General features: G+C 36.3%; 1 protein-coding gene across 9 annotated transcripts in view; it reads right to left on the minus strand.

Moving 5' to 3' along the window:
* The window catches only part of JADE2 (jade family PHD finger 2), a 216,999-nt gene that overhangs the window by 25,498 nt on the left and 175,220 nt on the right, over window positions 1–16,281 (minus strand). For all 9 annotated transcript variants that reach the window (XM_070937302.1, XM_070937296.1, XM_070937295.1 and 6 more), the window contains one exon: window positions 13,347–13,808. In XM_070937302.1, coding sequence (XP_070793403.1) covers window positions 13,347–13,808 — 462 coding nt within the window. The remainder of the gene's footprint in view (window positions 1–13,346; window positions 13,809–16,281) is intronic.

Here is a 16,281-nt window from a genome sequence, read left to right on the forward strand (position 1 = left end):
AGTAATAATCACATTTTTGTCTTAGTATAGATTCCCAACCCAGCCAGTCTGAGTAAGTGAACCCAGAGCATTAGCCAAAGATTAACCCGGCATATTAACAAAAGCAGAAGTATCTAAAATATACTATAAATGACATCTGCAGGTGATTTTTTGGTTATCTTATAGAAAGTACAAACAGGCTTATAAAATATTTGAAAAAGTAGAGTTGAACTAGTTACCATTTCTGATGTAGAAAATAAGTATTCCACCTTATTATTTATTCAGGTAAAAAATTAAAAGATTATTACTTAAGAGTTGCACTAATAAAGATTTGTTGACTTTCTTTTTTCAGGCACTACAGTACTCCACTGAAGGAAATAATTGTTCTCCAAAGTTAAACAGATTTTCTTGGAGAAGACATTTAAATTGTACTATAGGCAGTAACATTCAGAAATAAGGTTCTTTTACAGATAAAATTTAAATGAAAATTATGTAAAGCATCTCATATATAATTGGCTGTACAGCCATTGCTTGAACATATCCAACTAGAGAGCCTAATATCTAACAGGTTCTATACCCGTGATGGCGAACCTATGGCATGCATGCCAAAAGTGGCATGCAGCGCCCTCTCTGATGGCACATTGCCCCAGTTCAGCTCTGCTGTGCATGCGTGTGCACCTCCCACCAGCCAGCTGGTCTCCAGGTCTCTGCTGGGCATGCGAGTGCGGTGCACACAGGGTGTGCGGGCATGTGTGGGGCCACGCACATGCTCTGGGGGCGGGGCACATGAGCAGAGCCCGTGCGTGCATCGCAGTTTGGGGGTTCGGGCGCATGCACGCACATCCATGCACTTGTGCATCCATTTTGGGCACTCGGTCCAGGAAAGGTTAGGCATCATTGTTCTATACTGTAGGGTGTTCTTACTAACATGCAGTTAGAATCTGCCTTCTTCTAAATTAACTCTGAAATAACAGACAATAGGTCCTCATCTTGTTCAGTGTGATATCTTGCCATGTATTTAAAGTGTGCTATCGTATCTCATTCACCCCACAGTTTTTTCTCAAGGGCCAACATATTCAGCAACTTCTTCATAGGGCATTCTAGTTCTCTGATTATGTTTATTGTCTTTTTCTGAATCTGCTTAATTTTTCTGAATCCTACTTATAATAATATGATGCCCAAAACTAGACTCAAGCTGAGGTCTAACAAAATCAGAATATAGCTGAGCAATTACTGTCTCTGAACTGTAAATGATAAATCTTGTTGATGTGCATTTGTCTTCCTTGCAATCATATCGCACTACAGGCTCATATTTACTTTGCAATCAACTACCACTCCAAGATTATCTTCTTACGCACTGTCATCAAACCAGATATTCTCCATCACAGGCCTGTGCATTTTCATTTTGTTTCCCAAAAGACAAACTATGCACTTATTTCTATTGACTTTCATTCTGTTACTTGCAACCTGTATCTACAATCTATCAAGGTAACAGTGAGTATTTCAATCCAATTCAATGTTAATTGTCTGGGGACAGATTCCTTGGTTTCTTTGGTTTTTGAAATTTATATTTACAGTAAACGCCATCCATATAGCCCTATTCACATGTTATTTCCATGCATAGACTTTTAACATCTGAGAAGCAGCCTTTCCTTCTCCAAATCCTCCTGATAGTATCATTCCTGAAGAGCTGATCTCCATAAATACTAGACTGTTTTCTGTGGGGAACCTTTGCACATACCTGAACCCTTCCAAGCAAGATGCAAACCCACAGTAATATGAGATGAATGAGGTATAAACAATTCCATGAAATCACTTCTTTTTCTATTTATTCCATTTTTCTTCATTAAGAAAATGAGAATACTGTATTTAAGAATTCTGGAACTATATCACGTGGAGATATTTTAATTGAATATGGTACGTATAGTAAGTTCCACCTGGATTTAATTTAAAATTCTAACCACAATATTATTTATTTAACATAGCATAATGAAAAATCTGGACTTGTGACCCTTAACTATCCAAAGAATACATTATTCTGGCATACTGCTCAGGGTAGTCAGCGCACTTGTTTACAAATTATTGAACAAATTATTTTTATTGTTGTCTTCTTGACTGTGAAGAAGAGGTTATCATTCCTACAACTAAACAATTTCCTTTAATTACATTTAGAAAATGAGCTTGCAATCTTACCTTTGCTTATTGGGAATTAAATCACACTGAACATAGCTGGACTAACTTCTGAATAAAGGTCTACAGCACTGTGCCATAAAATAATTTTTGCCTTTTCTTGTCCTATAGCTCACTTGTGATTTGGACCCTCAACTACTTTCACTGTCCATGGATTTTTGAAAAAGTCTATTAAATTATTTTAAGCATCCCCTGTTGCATTCCATATTTCCAATTTGAATTTGTCCTAATTTTATTTTGTCCAGACATCTCAGCTTCCTGCATGCTAAGCTATCTTCCAGGGTAATGGCTTGACCTCTTAATATTTGCTTTTCATAGCTGGATTGTTCCAACCAATAAAGGGTTCTTTGTTTCATGCAATTTTTTTTTCTACCAGGCAGGTACACAACCAACAACCACTCTATTGAAATAAACCCCAGTCATCGAAAGGTCACTTCTGCCATGATTCCTTCAGGAGAACTGTTGTTTTGCCATTGACCAATGACCCAGTTGCAATAAATTTCTCCCAGAGAAAAGCTCCATTCAGCATAAATACTGTATGCAGTGGGAACGTCAAGCAGTAAAAAATTGGTTAGCTATCTTTTATTGACAGCATAGCCATTCTGGAGAGAGCAAAGCTAGACACAGATCAAGAGACCAACAAGAGCTGTTCAAGTGTCAAATTACTTCCTGACATATTATCATGCGGAGGCCACTACAGGAGCTCTGAGAGCGTAACCTCTGACCCCAATGCTCAAGATCAGTTCTTCAGTTGAAGAGCTCTTGATTTCTACCATTTGCTTCTTCAAATGCAGTATCAAGACAAAAAGATTACCATGAATCCAACCTAGCTTCAATGGATGGCTTTAAGTCTCCCTGTCACATGCTGACAGAAAGATGGTGTGAAGGAAAAATAAAGCCTTAGCAGACATTGACATAGGCTCCATTCTCTTTTGATGTCATTGGTTCATTCCTATATTAACAGGCTGAATTTTGCTTCTATTGAGCAATGGAATTCCATCTGCAATGCCACTAGACTAGAGTCATAATCTGAAATGATATTGGAAGCCTGTTATTAAAATGAAGTTTTATTCATGCAGTTATAAATAACACTCAAAAGTATTTATGCCAATTTAATGCTGCATTCTTTCAAGCACTATAAATACGTTTTATGATTGGTTTTATGTTTTTATATGTTGCAAGCTGCATTGGGCAAGACATTTCAAGGAAGGGAAAAAAGTGGATGTACATTTTATTAGTAAAATAAAAAATATATAGTAAAATACTCTCTTTGCTTTGTTTATTGAACTTTTCTGCCCTTTGAGGAAGTTAACAGTTATGCATGTCAACCTGCAAACAAGCGTATCACACGAAGGCTTAGTACACCAAGGCTTTACAGGAAGGGAAAGGAGACACTTTATTTTTATTTATTTTTTTGCTTCTAATATGGTTACTTAGTTCAATCCACAGAAAATTGCTCACAATTGCTCAGTGACTGCTACATACTCATTTGTTTGCAGAAGACCGGAAGTATGATCAATGTTGCATTATGATAAAACAATTGAGAAGTGCAATCTGGTGTCTTCCAAATATGTTAACCTACAATTTCTCCCACTGGTTATAGTAGATGGAGATTATGGGAATTATAACTTCAATGTAAGTGAAGTATGACAGGCTGAGATTAATGGAGTTAGGAATTGGTAGAAGCCCAATTCCAGATGTTTATGCTGCCTCCTGAACAACTGACACCTTAAAATAATTTTAATAAGTTATCTTTATTGTTTAAAAATCATGCTATAAAATTTTATAATTTTTAAAAAATAAAGGAAAAAAAAGTTTGATGAATATGGGAGTAATTTATATTGGCACATTAAGATATTTTCATAACCGTTCTCACTGCTCTATGACCAATGATGACAACAGGTTTAGTCACCTTTTTTAAAAAGTAAGAGTTTACAAATTATTTCACTGATGATACATATATCATCAATATAAATCCCTCTTGCTTCATTGCAAAGTAATAATAGAACTGCTGGTTTTCTAGGCTCTTTTGGAAAGCGCACCAGGAATGATAATAGAAATTTAATATAATACCCAATTATTGTGGTTCATCTTTCCTGATGAATTAATGTGAATGAAGTTTTACATGGACAGTGAACTTCCAGAATTTGAATTGTAAATAAGCAACTAGGCAAACAACAACAGAATGTTTGTCATTAAGATAGGAGAACCCTGCTTTCAATTTTTCTTTCTAATTGTCTCTGGATACAGTGAGACATTTGGATGGCTAAGTCTGGAAGGTATATTTTTTTTAAATGTAAGGGATAATAGGATTAAAGAAAAAAGACAAAGGATGTTTGTAAAATGGTCCCGTTTGTTAACTTGGTTTTGGCTTTGTTTAAACATACTTCCTTGTAAAACATATAATGCAAATTAATACAAAGGATGTCAGTTTACAAATAAAACCAATCAAAAGAGAATGGAAAATATGACTATAATAGGCTTAATGCATTCTCATTAGCCACCCTGAAATAAATATGGGCAGTTACATTTTAAAGGGAATGAAGTTTCCAAAACTGAATGGTTTGCTTTTGTCAACTACAGTAAAATGTCCGTTCATGTGTAAAAAGATTTTATTAGATTAGTAATATGCATTTCGTGCATTTAGTGATCAAAACAAATTGTTTTATTAGGATGTACTCAATGTTTTATTTATAATTTTCTAATCTAAGCAGTTACAGGTATAATTCATAGCAGCTTTAATTGGATTTTTCTACTGACAAAGTATTTATCTTGTGTTTAGTTCAGAAAATGAGAAAACTGAATTCACTTCAATGTTTTGCCAACACATATCTTTTAGGTTGGCTTCCATTGAATAACTATTTCAAGTGATTCAACTCCACATTTCTACTTAAGATGTGCTTCAAGTTAGATGTAACTTCTGGGAATTACATTAACAAATCCCTGATTTAGGCAACATTTTCAGAAGTGATTTGCCATTGCCTTCTTCCTCAGGCTAATAAAAAAAGCTTGGTTCAAGGTCATCCAGCTGGTTTTTGTGCCTAAGGCAGGACTAGAAGTCAGATTTGTCTAGTCCTGGATTTTAATCACTAGACCAAAGAGGCTCTTCTACTTGAATTAAAGATGGAAAAAATCAGATACTGAGTCTCTGATTGCCAATTATAATAGAAGTGATCTACTCATTTGAACAAGCCTTAAATATTAAGATTGTTCAAATAATAAAAAAAAAAACCCATGACCTTTAATATTTTCTATCTAATTGGGGAATTATGAGGGTAAAAAGATAATTTTAAGCTTCATGCTCTAATGAAGTTACTATTACTTATTATTTTGGGAGACCTTGGGAACTTTTGGGTTGCCTTGGGACCAGAATGATTTATGTTATCCTTAAAAGTTAAAGTTTGTGATGCCTTCATTGCTAAAATGCTTCACGGAAACATTTTAGTCTACTTGTCGGAACTGTGTCTCTTTGAGCTGCTGAAGATGGTAAGATACTGAGAGCCAAGATTCCAAGGGAATATCATATGTTCGAGGCCAGCAGTGAAGTGGTTAAGGAAATGGACTGGCATTGGGTAGATTCAGCTTCTAGCCCATCTTCAGCCATGGGCATTCACTGAATGCCTTTAAATCAAAGTCATTCATTCTGAGTCCAATCTAATTCACAGGATTGCAGCTGTGAGGAAAAATGGAAGAAAATGCAATCTATCCTGCTTTGAAGTGCTTTTATGAAGGGTCGAATAGAAATAAAATAACATGTATCTACTTATATTAAGAGGCAGTTGTGATGAGTTAACTGGGAATGCAGCAAGGGGATTCTAGCCATCAAATTAAAATGCTGAGATGGTGGTTGTGAAGGGAATAATATTGGCAATATTGTCTTTCGGGGCATTTATTGGAAAATCTTAAACCATATTTATATTTTGCAAGCTTCTGACATTTCTCCCAATTGCAGCTATCTATAATCGCAGATAGAGACCCAGAATGGTGTAGTGGTTAAGGCATCAGGATAAATACCAGGAATTTGTGAATTCCAGTCCTGCCTTAGGCACAAAGCCAGCTGGGTGACTTTGGGCCGTTCAGTTTCTCGCAGCTGTAAAATGGAGGTTATGATAAACCACTTCTGAAAAACCCTGCCAAGAAAACTACAGGGATTTATTGAACTGAAGAAGAAAAAAAAAATCTATGCAATTACCTATTAGGAGCTTCCAGATGCACCTGATTACAATACCAGAAAACAACTTCTAAACTGAACAAGACTCCTATTATTGAAACTTGATGACGAAAATACTGTAGAAAGTGAAATGTAAAACAGTGTTAAAAGGAGTTAGAAGAATCCTACATGGAAGATTCTGTCAGACAGATGATGAGAATCAACAGAGAATAAAGGTACTTTTGGAATCTGAATAGCACTATAGCAGAAACAGAGGTCATTGAGGAGAGTTTGCATTTAAAGAAGTATTGCATTTGAGCCTTGGAAGGTTGATTTGCAAAATGTTCATCTAATTTCAGTCCAGAAGTCAGCTGTCATATCATCAATACACTCCAATAAATCACTACAGTGGTAATTATTATTCATGGCATTATTTAGTTTTTTACTATCCTATTTCAATACACAGAAAATGTTATTTTAGTGCCACAATGAAAATCAATCTTCTCCAGTTTGGCTTCCTCCAAACAGTCAAGTTGACTGGAGATGCTGGGAGTGACCGTTCAATTTACCCAGAGAATACTGTATTGGGAAAATCTAAATATGACAGTAGAAAGGAGTCAGATCCTCGGAGTTGGGGAAGGCTGTATCATGTCTGTTAAATGATCTGAGACTTTCCTGTCAAGTCTAATGCTGTAGGCTACATATCCCTCTAGTAACATTGATTAAATATTGCTGTTATTGCATGTATACATACACACACACACAAAATCTTATTTTGGGACTTTTTTAAAAAAAAATTCCAACATTTAAGTATAACATGCAATTTGTATTTTGAGATATTATTTTACATTTCTTTGGTTATGAGATCTAAATAACTTTTCAGAACAAACAATTGCAGAATCATTGATGCTCTCTGAACTTGGTGGTTTGCTTGCAGATATTTCATTACTCAATTAGACAGCATCATCAGTGTGAGTGAATGTGGGGCTGGCTCCCCTACTTACATACAATAGCCTGCCCTATCAATTCTAATCAAGAAACTACCAAGGATAAATCCATACCAAAGCTTACTTGCATGTATAACTCACATTGTCACATGACATATCGGGACCTTTTCCCTCTTCGCTAAACTGAGTATGGGTGTGGTCAGCACGTGATGCATCCGGCCTATGGGCCGGGAGTTTGACAGCCTTGATATAGATGATTCATATTAATGGAAAGATTATTACTTTCAAATCTAACCTGACCATAATAATCTGTGACTGTAGGAAAAGTTGATTTAGCAGGAAAGGAGCAACAGCTGTTGTACTAATAAAATCACAAATTGGAAGAACAGTTGAGACCAATGCAATTTTAACTCTTTAAAACAATAAACTGTTTAACAAGAAACTATTTTCTTGTTTGAAAAAAGCTTTTCTTAAAAATATTATTTTTTCTCTGACTACATACATCCATTTCCTATGACCTTTCCTACGTTTTTGGGATCATGGAGGCAATGGGTTTTTGTAACAATGAGACTTGCAAAGTGTCATATACATTGCATGTGTGGTCTCCATGTCCATACAAATATTTGCTTCAGAGCGCTGCTTTCTATAAAAAGACAAGCTGTTCATTACATGTAAACAAACTCATAATGTTAAGTGATAGAATAAAAATAAATAATGAAAACATTGTTTTTATTTGTGCTCCAACTCTTCATCTCACCAATCTCATCAATCACAGCTTTGCCCTTCAACTTGGCCCAACTATGGCAGCCACACGCACCTGAAATATTCACTACCACATTCACTTGTCCTGCATATATTTATCCCGATACATATTATCTTCCTCTTGCTTCCTATCTCAGATTTTTTTTTAGCTTTTTTGTACTTTGTTTTTAGAGATCTTCCCTTTTTGCTTTTTCAGCTCCTGTGCTGATAACATACTGCCAGTTCTGTCCCCATCTCCTCAGCTTTGTGCAGCTATGTGACTAGTTACACCATTAATTTTTTTTAATTTCAGATGTGCATAGCTAATAAAAAAAAACAATTCGTAAGAATTCATAGTATTTATAGCATGGCACTTTGAAAAGCAAGATTTAAGAAAACTCCTTGTAGGCATCAACCTTACCACTATATATGGCAGGGGAATAACAAGAGGGGGAAAAAAACACGATTCTCCCATGGTAATTGGTTACTGTGTGTGTCTTCACTAATATCAACTATCCTTTCAAAAAGACAGTGTTAACATATTTCCTGATCCTATTTATAAACTCATCTCTACTCTGAGAATTAATCACCAAATAAGAAAAGCAGCAGAGAATAGCTTTACAGTATTTAGAAGAGACTTCATTCCAGAAATAACTTTGTGCTTTAGAAATGTATTACCTCAGTGGTTCTCAACCTTTTCCTCACCACGGACTTCCTTTAAATACCTTTTGTGGCCATGGACATGGTCACAGACCACCAAGACGTATCTCAAGGTTTAAATCATAACTTTCTTTAAGCCTTCACGGACTTCGTGACAACATTGTGGCCCCCCAAGGGTCTGCAAGCCACAGATTGAGAACCACTGTCTTACATTATAACGTAACGATGTCAACTTGCAAAGCTTTCAAGTTGCCATGAGCAGGAGGGAGGGAGACTTCACAAACATAACATATCGTATCATATTGTGTTGAATTCGTATCATATTTCATCACATCGTTTCATATCATATCTCAGTAGGGAGGTACACAGTGCTTTAAATTTGAAGCTGAAAAAGTGGTTTGGAAGAGATGTGGGCATGCATGCCAAAGCTGTTAGTGTTGTATTTTTTCTTGGGTTTACAGTACACAGCAGAGGTGGGTTTCAGCAGGTTCTGACCAGTTCTGGAGAACCAGTAGTGGAAATTTTGAGTTGTTCGGAGAACTGGTAGTAAAAATTCTGACTGGCCTCGCCCCCATCCATTCTCTGTCTCCCAATTCCCAGCTGACGGGAGGAAATGGAGATTTTACAGAATCCTTCCCCTGGAGTGGGGTGGGAATGGAGATTTTACAGTATCATTCCTCTGCCACGCCCACCAAGCCATGCCATACCCACCAAGCCACAACAACAGAACCGGTAGTAAAAAATTTTGAAACCCACAACTGGTACACAGTGATTGTGTGAACTAAAGAAAGGCTGAAAGGAACTCTGAAGCAGACTATCTGATTTAGGACTATAGACCGTAGACTTTGACTACACATAAATGTGTAGTTAGGAATTTGCGTTAGGATTTGTTTTCTGCTTCTGTCTTACACCAAGTCTAAGCTATGGTATTGTGGGGCTACTTTCAGTTATATTTCAGCCTGTATTCAAAGAATATAGTTTTTTCTTGTGATCTGTAATAATAATTTGAAATCTTTCCAGGCTCATTCCAGAGATCTTCAGTGGAAGATCTTCAACTATAACAATGGTCTATCTGGAACATTGTGTTTACTTTTGAATCTTTTTTCTTCACAACCTGCAAGCTGCTATAATATGTCTTTGGAGGCAACTTTTTGTAATTATGTTCTTCTATGATGAATGTATACATATTAAAATTTTAAAAATTAGATGTTTTTATTTTTCTAATATTTTTCTTTGTTTATCTCCTGTAAAATTGATTTTTCAAATGGGGTGGAGAATTGGGGAAGGAAGGGCTGAATTCTTTAGTTCCCATATTTACATACTACATAGCCAAGAAGTGGCACTACAGAAATTATTTCAATTTTTTGCATTTTGATTTTTTAAAAAAATGTATTTATACAATATACATCTCTATGGACAGAGTTGGTTCTGGATATCATTCATATTAATCCAATTCACAGTAACAATATTAGTAATCTCTATCACATTTATCAAATTTAAGTAATCCTCATTATATTGTTTAAACATATATAAACAAAAAATGCCTAATTCCTCATCTTTATCTCTATCTTTATCTCTATCTTTCTTATTCAAACTAAACATTTCTCTATTATGTATAGGCAAAGTTGTTTGTTTGTTTTTTAATTTGATTTATATGCCACCCTTCTCCGGAGACTCAGGGCGGCTTACAATGTGCTCAGCAATAGCCTTCATCCTTTTGTATATTTATACAAAGTCAGCTTATTGCCCCCACAACTGGGTTCTCTGGGTATCATTCATATTAATCCAATTCACGCTAACAATGTTAGTAATCTCTATCAGATTTATCAAATTTAAGTAATTCTCATATTATTTAAACATACATAAAACAAAACGCCTAACATCTGTAAATTTCTAATCTTTCTAGCTATTATTTTTATTTTCTAATGAAAATTTATATTCTAATATTTCCCCTATCTAATTTTATTTCTGCCTCTTTCAGCTTACAATCAGGCTACTTTAATATTTAAAGGGCAATTCTTTCTAACCATTATCTCTTCTCCTCTTTAGTGCTTCATTTCTTATCTTATTTCTTCTTCTTATTTTTTAATTCGCCTCCCACTCTCATCTTTGTCTCTATTTTCACCTACATCTTTCTTATTCAATCTAAACTTTTCTCCCAGTATAGTCTTATACTGCCAATTCTCCCAGATGTCTGCCCATGTCCTAATCTCCTTATCAAAGGTATCTTCCTGTCTCTCCAGTTGCCGATTTGTCTGTCTTCCTTTATCAGCTGGTTTGTCAGTCCTATTTTTTGCTCCAGTCCTTGATTTATTTGCTGATGTGGCCAATCCATCTGTTCTCTCCGCTCCTTTTGCTTGCCATTTATCTTGTTTTCCTCTTCATTGAGCTGTTGCTTCATTTGCTGGTTTTTCTGATCCATATTTTTCCCCTGTTCGTATTCAATTTGCTGGCTTGAGTAATCTATTTCGTCTAGACTTTCTTTTGCTTCTACCAGTTCATCAGCAGTTTGATCTTTGTTCATTGTTCTTTGCAAAATGTTTTCCATTTTCTCACCTATACCATCAATTGCATCCATAATATTTTGGAACAACAGAGTCATCTCATTAAAAAGTCCTCTCAATTCCACAGCTGTTCCTTCAACTCCAGTCACAATAGCAATAAAGGTGAAATAAATAATGAAGCCACAATCTAGTTCAGAAAGAGTCCAAATTTCCAATCATTAGTAAATGCGGCTCTCCTCTCAAATTTCCATGTTGCCTTTTATCCAGCAGATATTTATTTCACTCAAAATCCATTTCTTTCAAAACAAAGTCAATTATTTAAACGAGCCAGTTCCAGCATTTATTCAATACTCTGATAGTCCAAGTTTTTTTTCCAAGTTCTTTAAGTCTGCTCTGTAGTTTTAATCTTTTATTCTAGCTTCCCAGAGTCTCTTTTATAAAATGTCTTTCTTATTTATTTTTTTTTTAAATTTGATTTATATGCCGCCCTTCTCCGAAGACTCAGGGCGGCTTACAATGTGCTCAGCAATAGCCTTCATCCTTTTGTATATTTATACAAAGTCAGCTTATTGCCCCCACAAACTGGGTCCTCATTTCACCTACCTTAGAAAGGATGGAAGGCTGAGTCAATCTTGAGCCTTGGCGAGATTCGAACCCTGCAGTAATTGCAGGCAGCTGGTCTTAAGCAGCTTAATAACAGGGTGCCTTAAACCCTTGTACTACCAAGGCTCTTCTAAATAAGAAAATAAATTTCTTATTTCCACCTCTGGTAAACATAAGGAAATAAATAGTTAAAAGTCACAGCCACCAAATTTTCTCCTCTGTAAATTTCCAGGAGTCTAGGAGTCACTCTTCCTTTCATCAGTAAATGGCATTCTCGACTTACTTTTCAACATAGATATCGGAAGTGCTTATTTTCATGGCTTAAACAATTATCTTTTTAGACACTCTTATCACAGATTTTTTATTTGCCTTGGGGTTAATTTTTAAGTATAAGAACTCAGAAACAATCTCTGTTTACTGTTCTCTTTGCTCCTGCATTTTCTTACATGTTCTGACTGACCCCAGCTTCATGGCAGCCATGTTGACTGCCACTGCTTCTTGTCTTTGGATGATGGGGATTTTCCAAGTCAGGGAGGAGAGATGTGGTTCTCTTCCCCCTTTACCTGCAAGGCACCCCCTCCCCCTTTACTTCACCATCCCTACAGGGTGGCTATGGCTCCTTTTGGAGCCCTCTGACATGGAGAGCTTGGAGCAGGGCTGCGGAGCTCACGGTCCTTGCCTCCGATGCAACCGGAAGCACAGCCGGAAGCTCCTGCATTTTGACTTTTAATCACTAAAAAAGGCATAAAATATGGCATTTCTATCGCTTACACATACCGGAGTTAGGGGATAGATGACATATGAAGTGCCCTATGGAAGACAAGTGTTGGGGAAAGGAACAATCAAGCTGCTACCTAAAGCATGAAGTATATGAAAGATATGAAGTATATCCAAGGATATGAAGTCCAAAAGATTGGAGGTACCAAACCATCTTTTAGTACCTCCAGTCCTTCATCTTATGGCCGCAGTCTTGCTAAAGTTATATCTTATCATACAATACAATGAAAAAACAAGAGGATGTAATGGGTACAAATTTTGTCTTCTAATCAAACCAGTGAACGTGCATCAAAAGATAATCTTAGGTTGCACTAATAATTAACTTTTTTATTGCACTTGAAAATAAAAGCAAAAATATACATTTAACCACAGAAAAAAATGAAATAGGGATAGTTTTGATTTGCATGCTTCTGAACTATTTATGGTTGGTTTGCCCCGAATAATTAGGGCCACTTTCCCCCCAGCTAGAGAGAAAACCTGGTGTTCTTATAATTTCCTCACTAAATGGTAATGACATATTCAGCATTAATGTAGCAAACAAAAATATGAAACCCATGGATTATTATAATGGGATTGAATAATTTAAGGTAATGTATGTCGGTCCACTGCAGGTTTGAGTAACTGTAGAGAAAGCTGATTAAACCAAACTCCCTCAAGCCTGGTAATCTACAGATGAATTGGGACATTTGCATTGGAATTTGGGAAGCTGTAATCTTTTGTACATTTGGATGGTGCCATAATGCGGAAAGCAGGATTATACAAACAAGAGTTACCAATCCCAATAATTCTACTCACCCTTTCAAGATCCTGTCTAAGGTGTGTGAAGAGCTTCAAGCGTCGGTACAATACATCCTGCTCTTGCTGAGCCAAATTATCCACTTCATCTGTCTTGGGCATCAGTAGTGGTTTGTTATAATTGGCTTTTCTCTTCAACTTCCAGTACTGATAGACAAAATCAACTAGCCACTCAGTCAAATCAAGGTTCTCAGCCACTTCAGAAGGTTTCACAAGATCATAGAAGTCCTCTTCCAACTGTTGGAGCTTCTGTTTTCTCAGTGTTACTTTTTCCATGTCTAGTTTACCTTGATCTGCCTCCATCCGTGCATCATCTGGTGGCTTGGTGGCACCAGTGCTATGCTCAAGACAGAATGACTTGAACTTGACCTCATCGTTTTCTGCTAACAGTGTCCGCATGTCCAAATTGTGCTCAAAGGCACATGTTACATGGAAGGCTGTGATGCAGGAAGGCATGGAACACTAGAATGGGAAAGGAAAGAGAACAAATGCTTGAATAGCCGCTTGGAACATTGCACATAAAATATTGTCAACTGGTAACATTTTTGCAAGAAGATCTCAATATAAGCCCGAGAGAGAATTATGAAGAGAACAGGAGGAGGGGGAAAGGAATGGAAAGTACTGTATTCTCATTAGCTTTCACATTGGCATTTTCTTGAGGTGATGAAGAAATACTCCATGTGCATTTGCACCAACCGTTTAAGCATTGAGAAATATCTTGTTTATATGCTGCATTGCTGCTGTTCATTATTTTTATATCACATAACTATTTCTCATGGGATCTATTTGATTTGCTGAGACATAATTAAATTATTCAATACAGACAAACCTCTGTCTTGTTAAACCGATCCACTGTATGTACTTATGATCAGATTAAGTGTTCCAATTGTTTGATAGCCTTCTGTGATAACATAACATATGAAATATAATTAAAGATTCATTCAAAAGGAGGAGGATAACCATGCCCTGTGGGGCAAGATGGAACAAATACCCTGATACACTGCTCCAGCTTTTAAAATGTGCACTGTGCTCCTAAGGAGATGCCTACTTACTCCCCACTAAGAAGCCAATTTTCCTAAGTATCTATAATTCATTTTCTATGGTCTATCACAAAGATAAAAAATACACACAAGGAAATACATCCTTCCAAAGAAACAAGTTTGGCACATAATGATAAAACAATTTTATTTCCCTCCTCACTGTCACCTAGCTCTCAGTATAGTAGTTTTTCAGAGGCCTAATCTCTCTCTCTCTCTCTCTCTCTCTCTCTCTCTCTCTCTCTCTCTCTCTCTCTCTCTCTCTCTCTCTCTCCTATCTAATCCATCCATCCATCCATCTACCTCCCTACCTATCTGGAGCAACATGATTTACCCTAACAGAACCCTTTTATTCAAAAGATTCAAAAAGGGAAATGAAATAAACAAGTCTCGTAAAAAGTCCACTACTTATATATGGACTATGTGGCAGAATGTTTTCTGGGGGAAGGGACTGAGAAAAAGGAAGAATGAAAAACATCAGAAGAAAAGTCTTTAAATGTGTCACATGGATAAAATAAGACACAAATAATTTCAGCATTGAAAGTAAACTACTGTTATAAGAAATGATGCAACTGGGTGTCTGAGCAAAGTCATAGGGCACAAGAACATTAGTACATAAAAGTAACGTAATCTGGAGATATTCGGATATGTAAGGTGATATTGTATGTGATATTAATGGCAGAGAAATGAAATTATAAAGCCTTTTCTTCCCATTCTCCCAACTGAATCATCCTTTTTTATTGGGATTTTGATGAAGGAAACAGAACAACACAAAAGTGTGTACTTCTTAAGTACTAATGTACTTGGCAGCTGAGAAGATGGGTCTTCTGTCATACAGGCAGTCCTCAACATATGACTGCAATGCAGCTGGCAGTAAAGCTCCTTGGCCACATGACTGACCAATTTTACAATCTTTTTTTGTGGTGGTCATTACCCACATTACATCCACAGTCATTAAGTGAAGCAACTGTTTGCTACGGGTAGGGTTTTGTCAAAAAGTGAAAGTGCTGGGTTTTGGCAAAACTGTCGTAAAACAGTCACATAACTGCGAAACACTGCAGATGTCCGTAACTGCAGCCATATTGCCAAACACTCAAAATCAGGTCATGTGACCACAGAAGGGGAACTTCAAATCTGATCATAAGTTTGAACAGTCACTAAGCAACTAATTGTAAGTTGACATCTACCAATTGTTATTTGCTACTATTCCTTTTAATCTTTAAACTACAGTATCTTGATTATTGTTTGGCAGGGTATAATTTAATGAAAAAACAGTATGATTTTTCCCCCCAGGAACCTGTAATAGCACTAACTTTTCCCTATTTCTTCTCTTTGATATGACAGATACACACACACATGTGTACATGTCTTTAATTAATATTAATTTAAAAGTGAGAAAAGTGGCTCCAATTTCTTCTAGGTTGCTATCTTATAAAATAAATGCATTAATGCTTACTGCATTGAGAAAAGAGAATGTAAAAAGTCAATATATTTTTGAAGCTTAAAGCGGTTTTATGAAAGTCTTCTGCTGGACCCCCCTTTCCCAGGTGACAAAACTTAAGGCACCATTTCCTCTGAATGTAACAGGTATATACTGTAATACCTCTGCCTCTTCCAAGCCTCCTTTCTTTTCATCAGCTGTTTTTTAATGGCTCAGAGTGTCACGTAATTATTCAAGCCATAACCCATATGAAATCAGTCTATTCTAGCTGTTAATGCCAGTTAAACTGCAGTAAGCAGCTATTTTGAAGGGTTTATTACTGTAGGCAGCACCCTGAATGGCTTACATAACCAGGATCTTATAATTACCAAAATGCTAGCTCTGGCTTTGAGTGATTACATTAACACCCAGGATACTGAGAAGTTAAGTATGAGAGCTAATATTTCAGGGAAAAGGA

Source organism: Pituophis catenifer, unplaced genomic scaffold, assembly GCF_029215685.1.
Source record: "Pituophis catenifer annectens isolate HBS135680 unplaced genomic scaffold, rPitCat1.0.hap2 SCAF_2, whole genome shotgun sequence".
In the NCBI taxonomy this organism is placed as follows: domain Eukaryota; kingdom Metazoa; phylum Chordata; class Lepidosauria; order Squamata; family Colubridae; genus Pituophis; species Pituophis catenifer.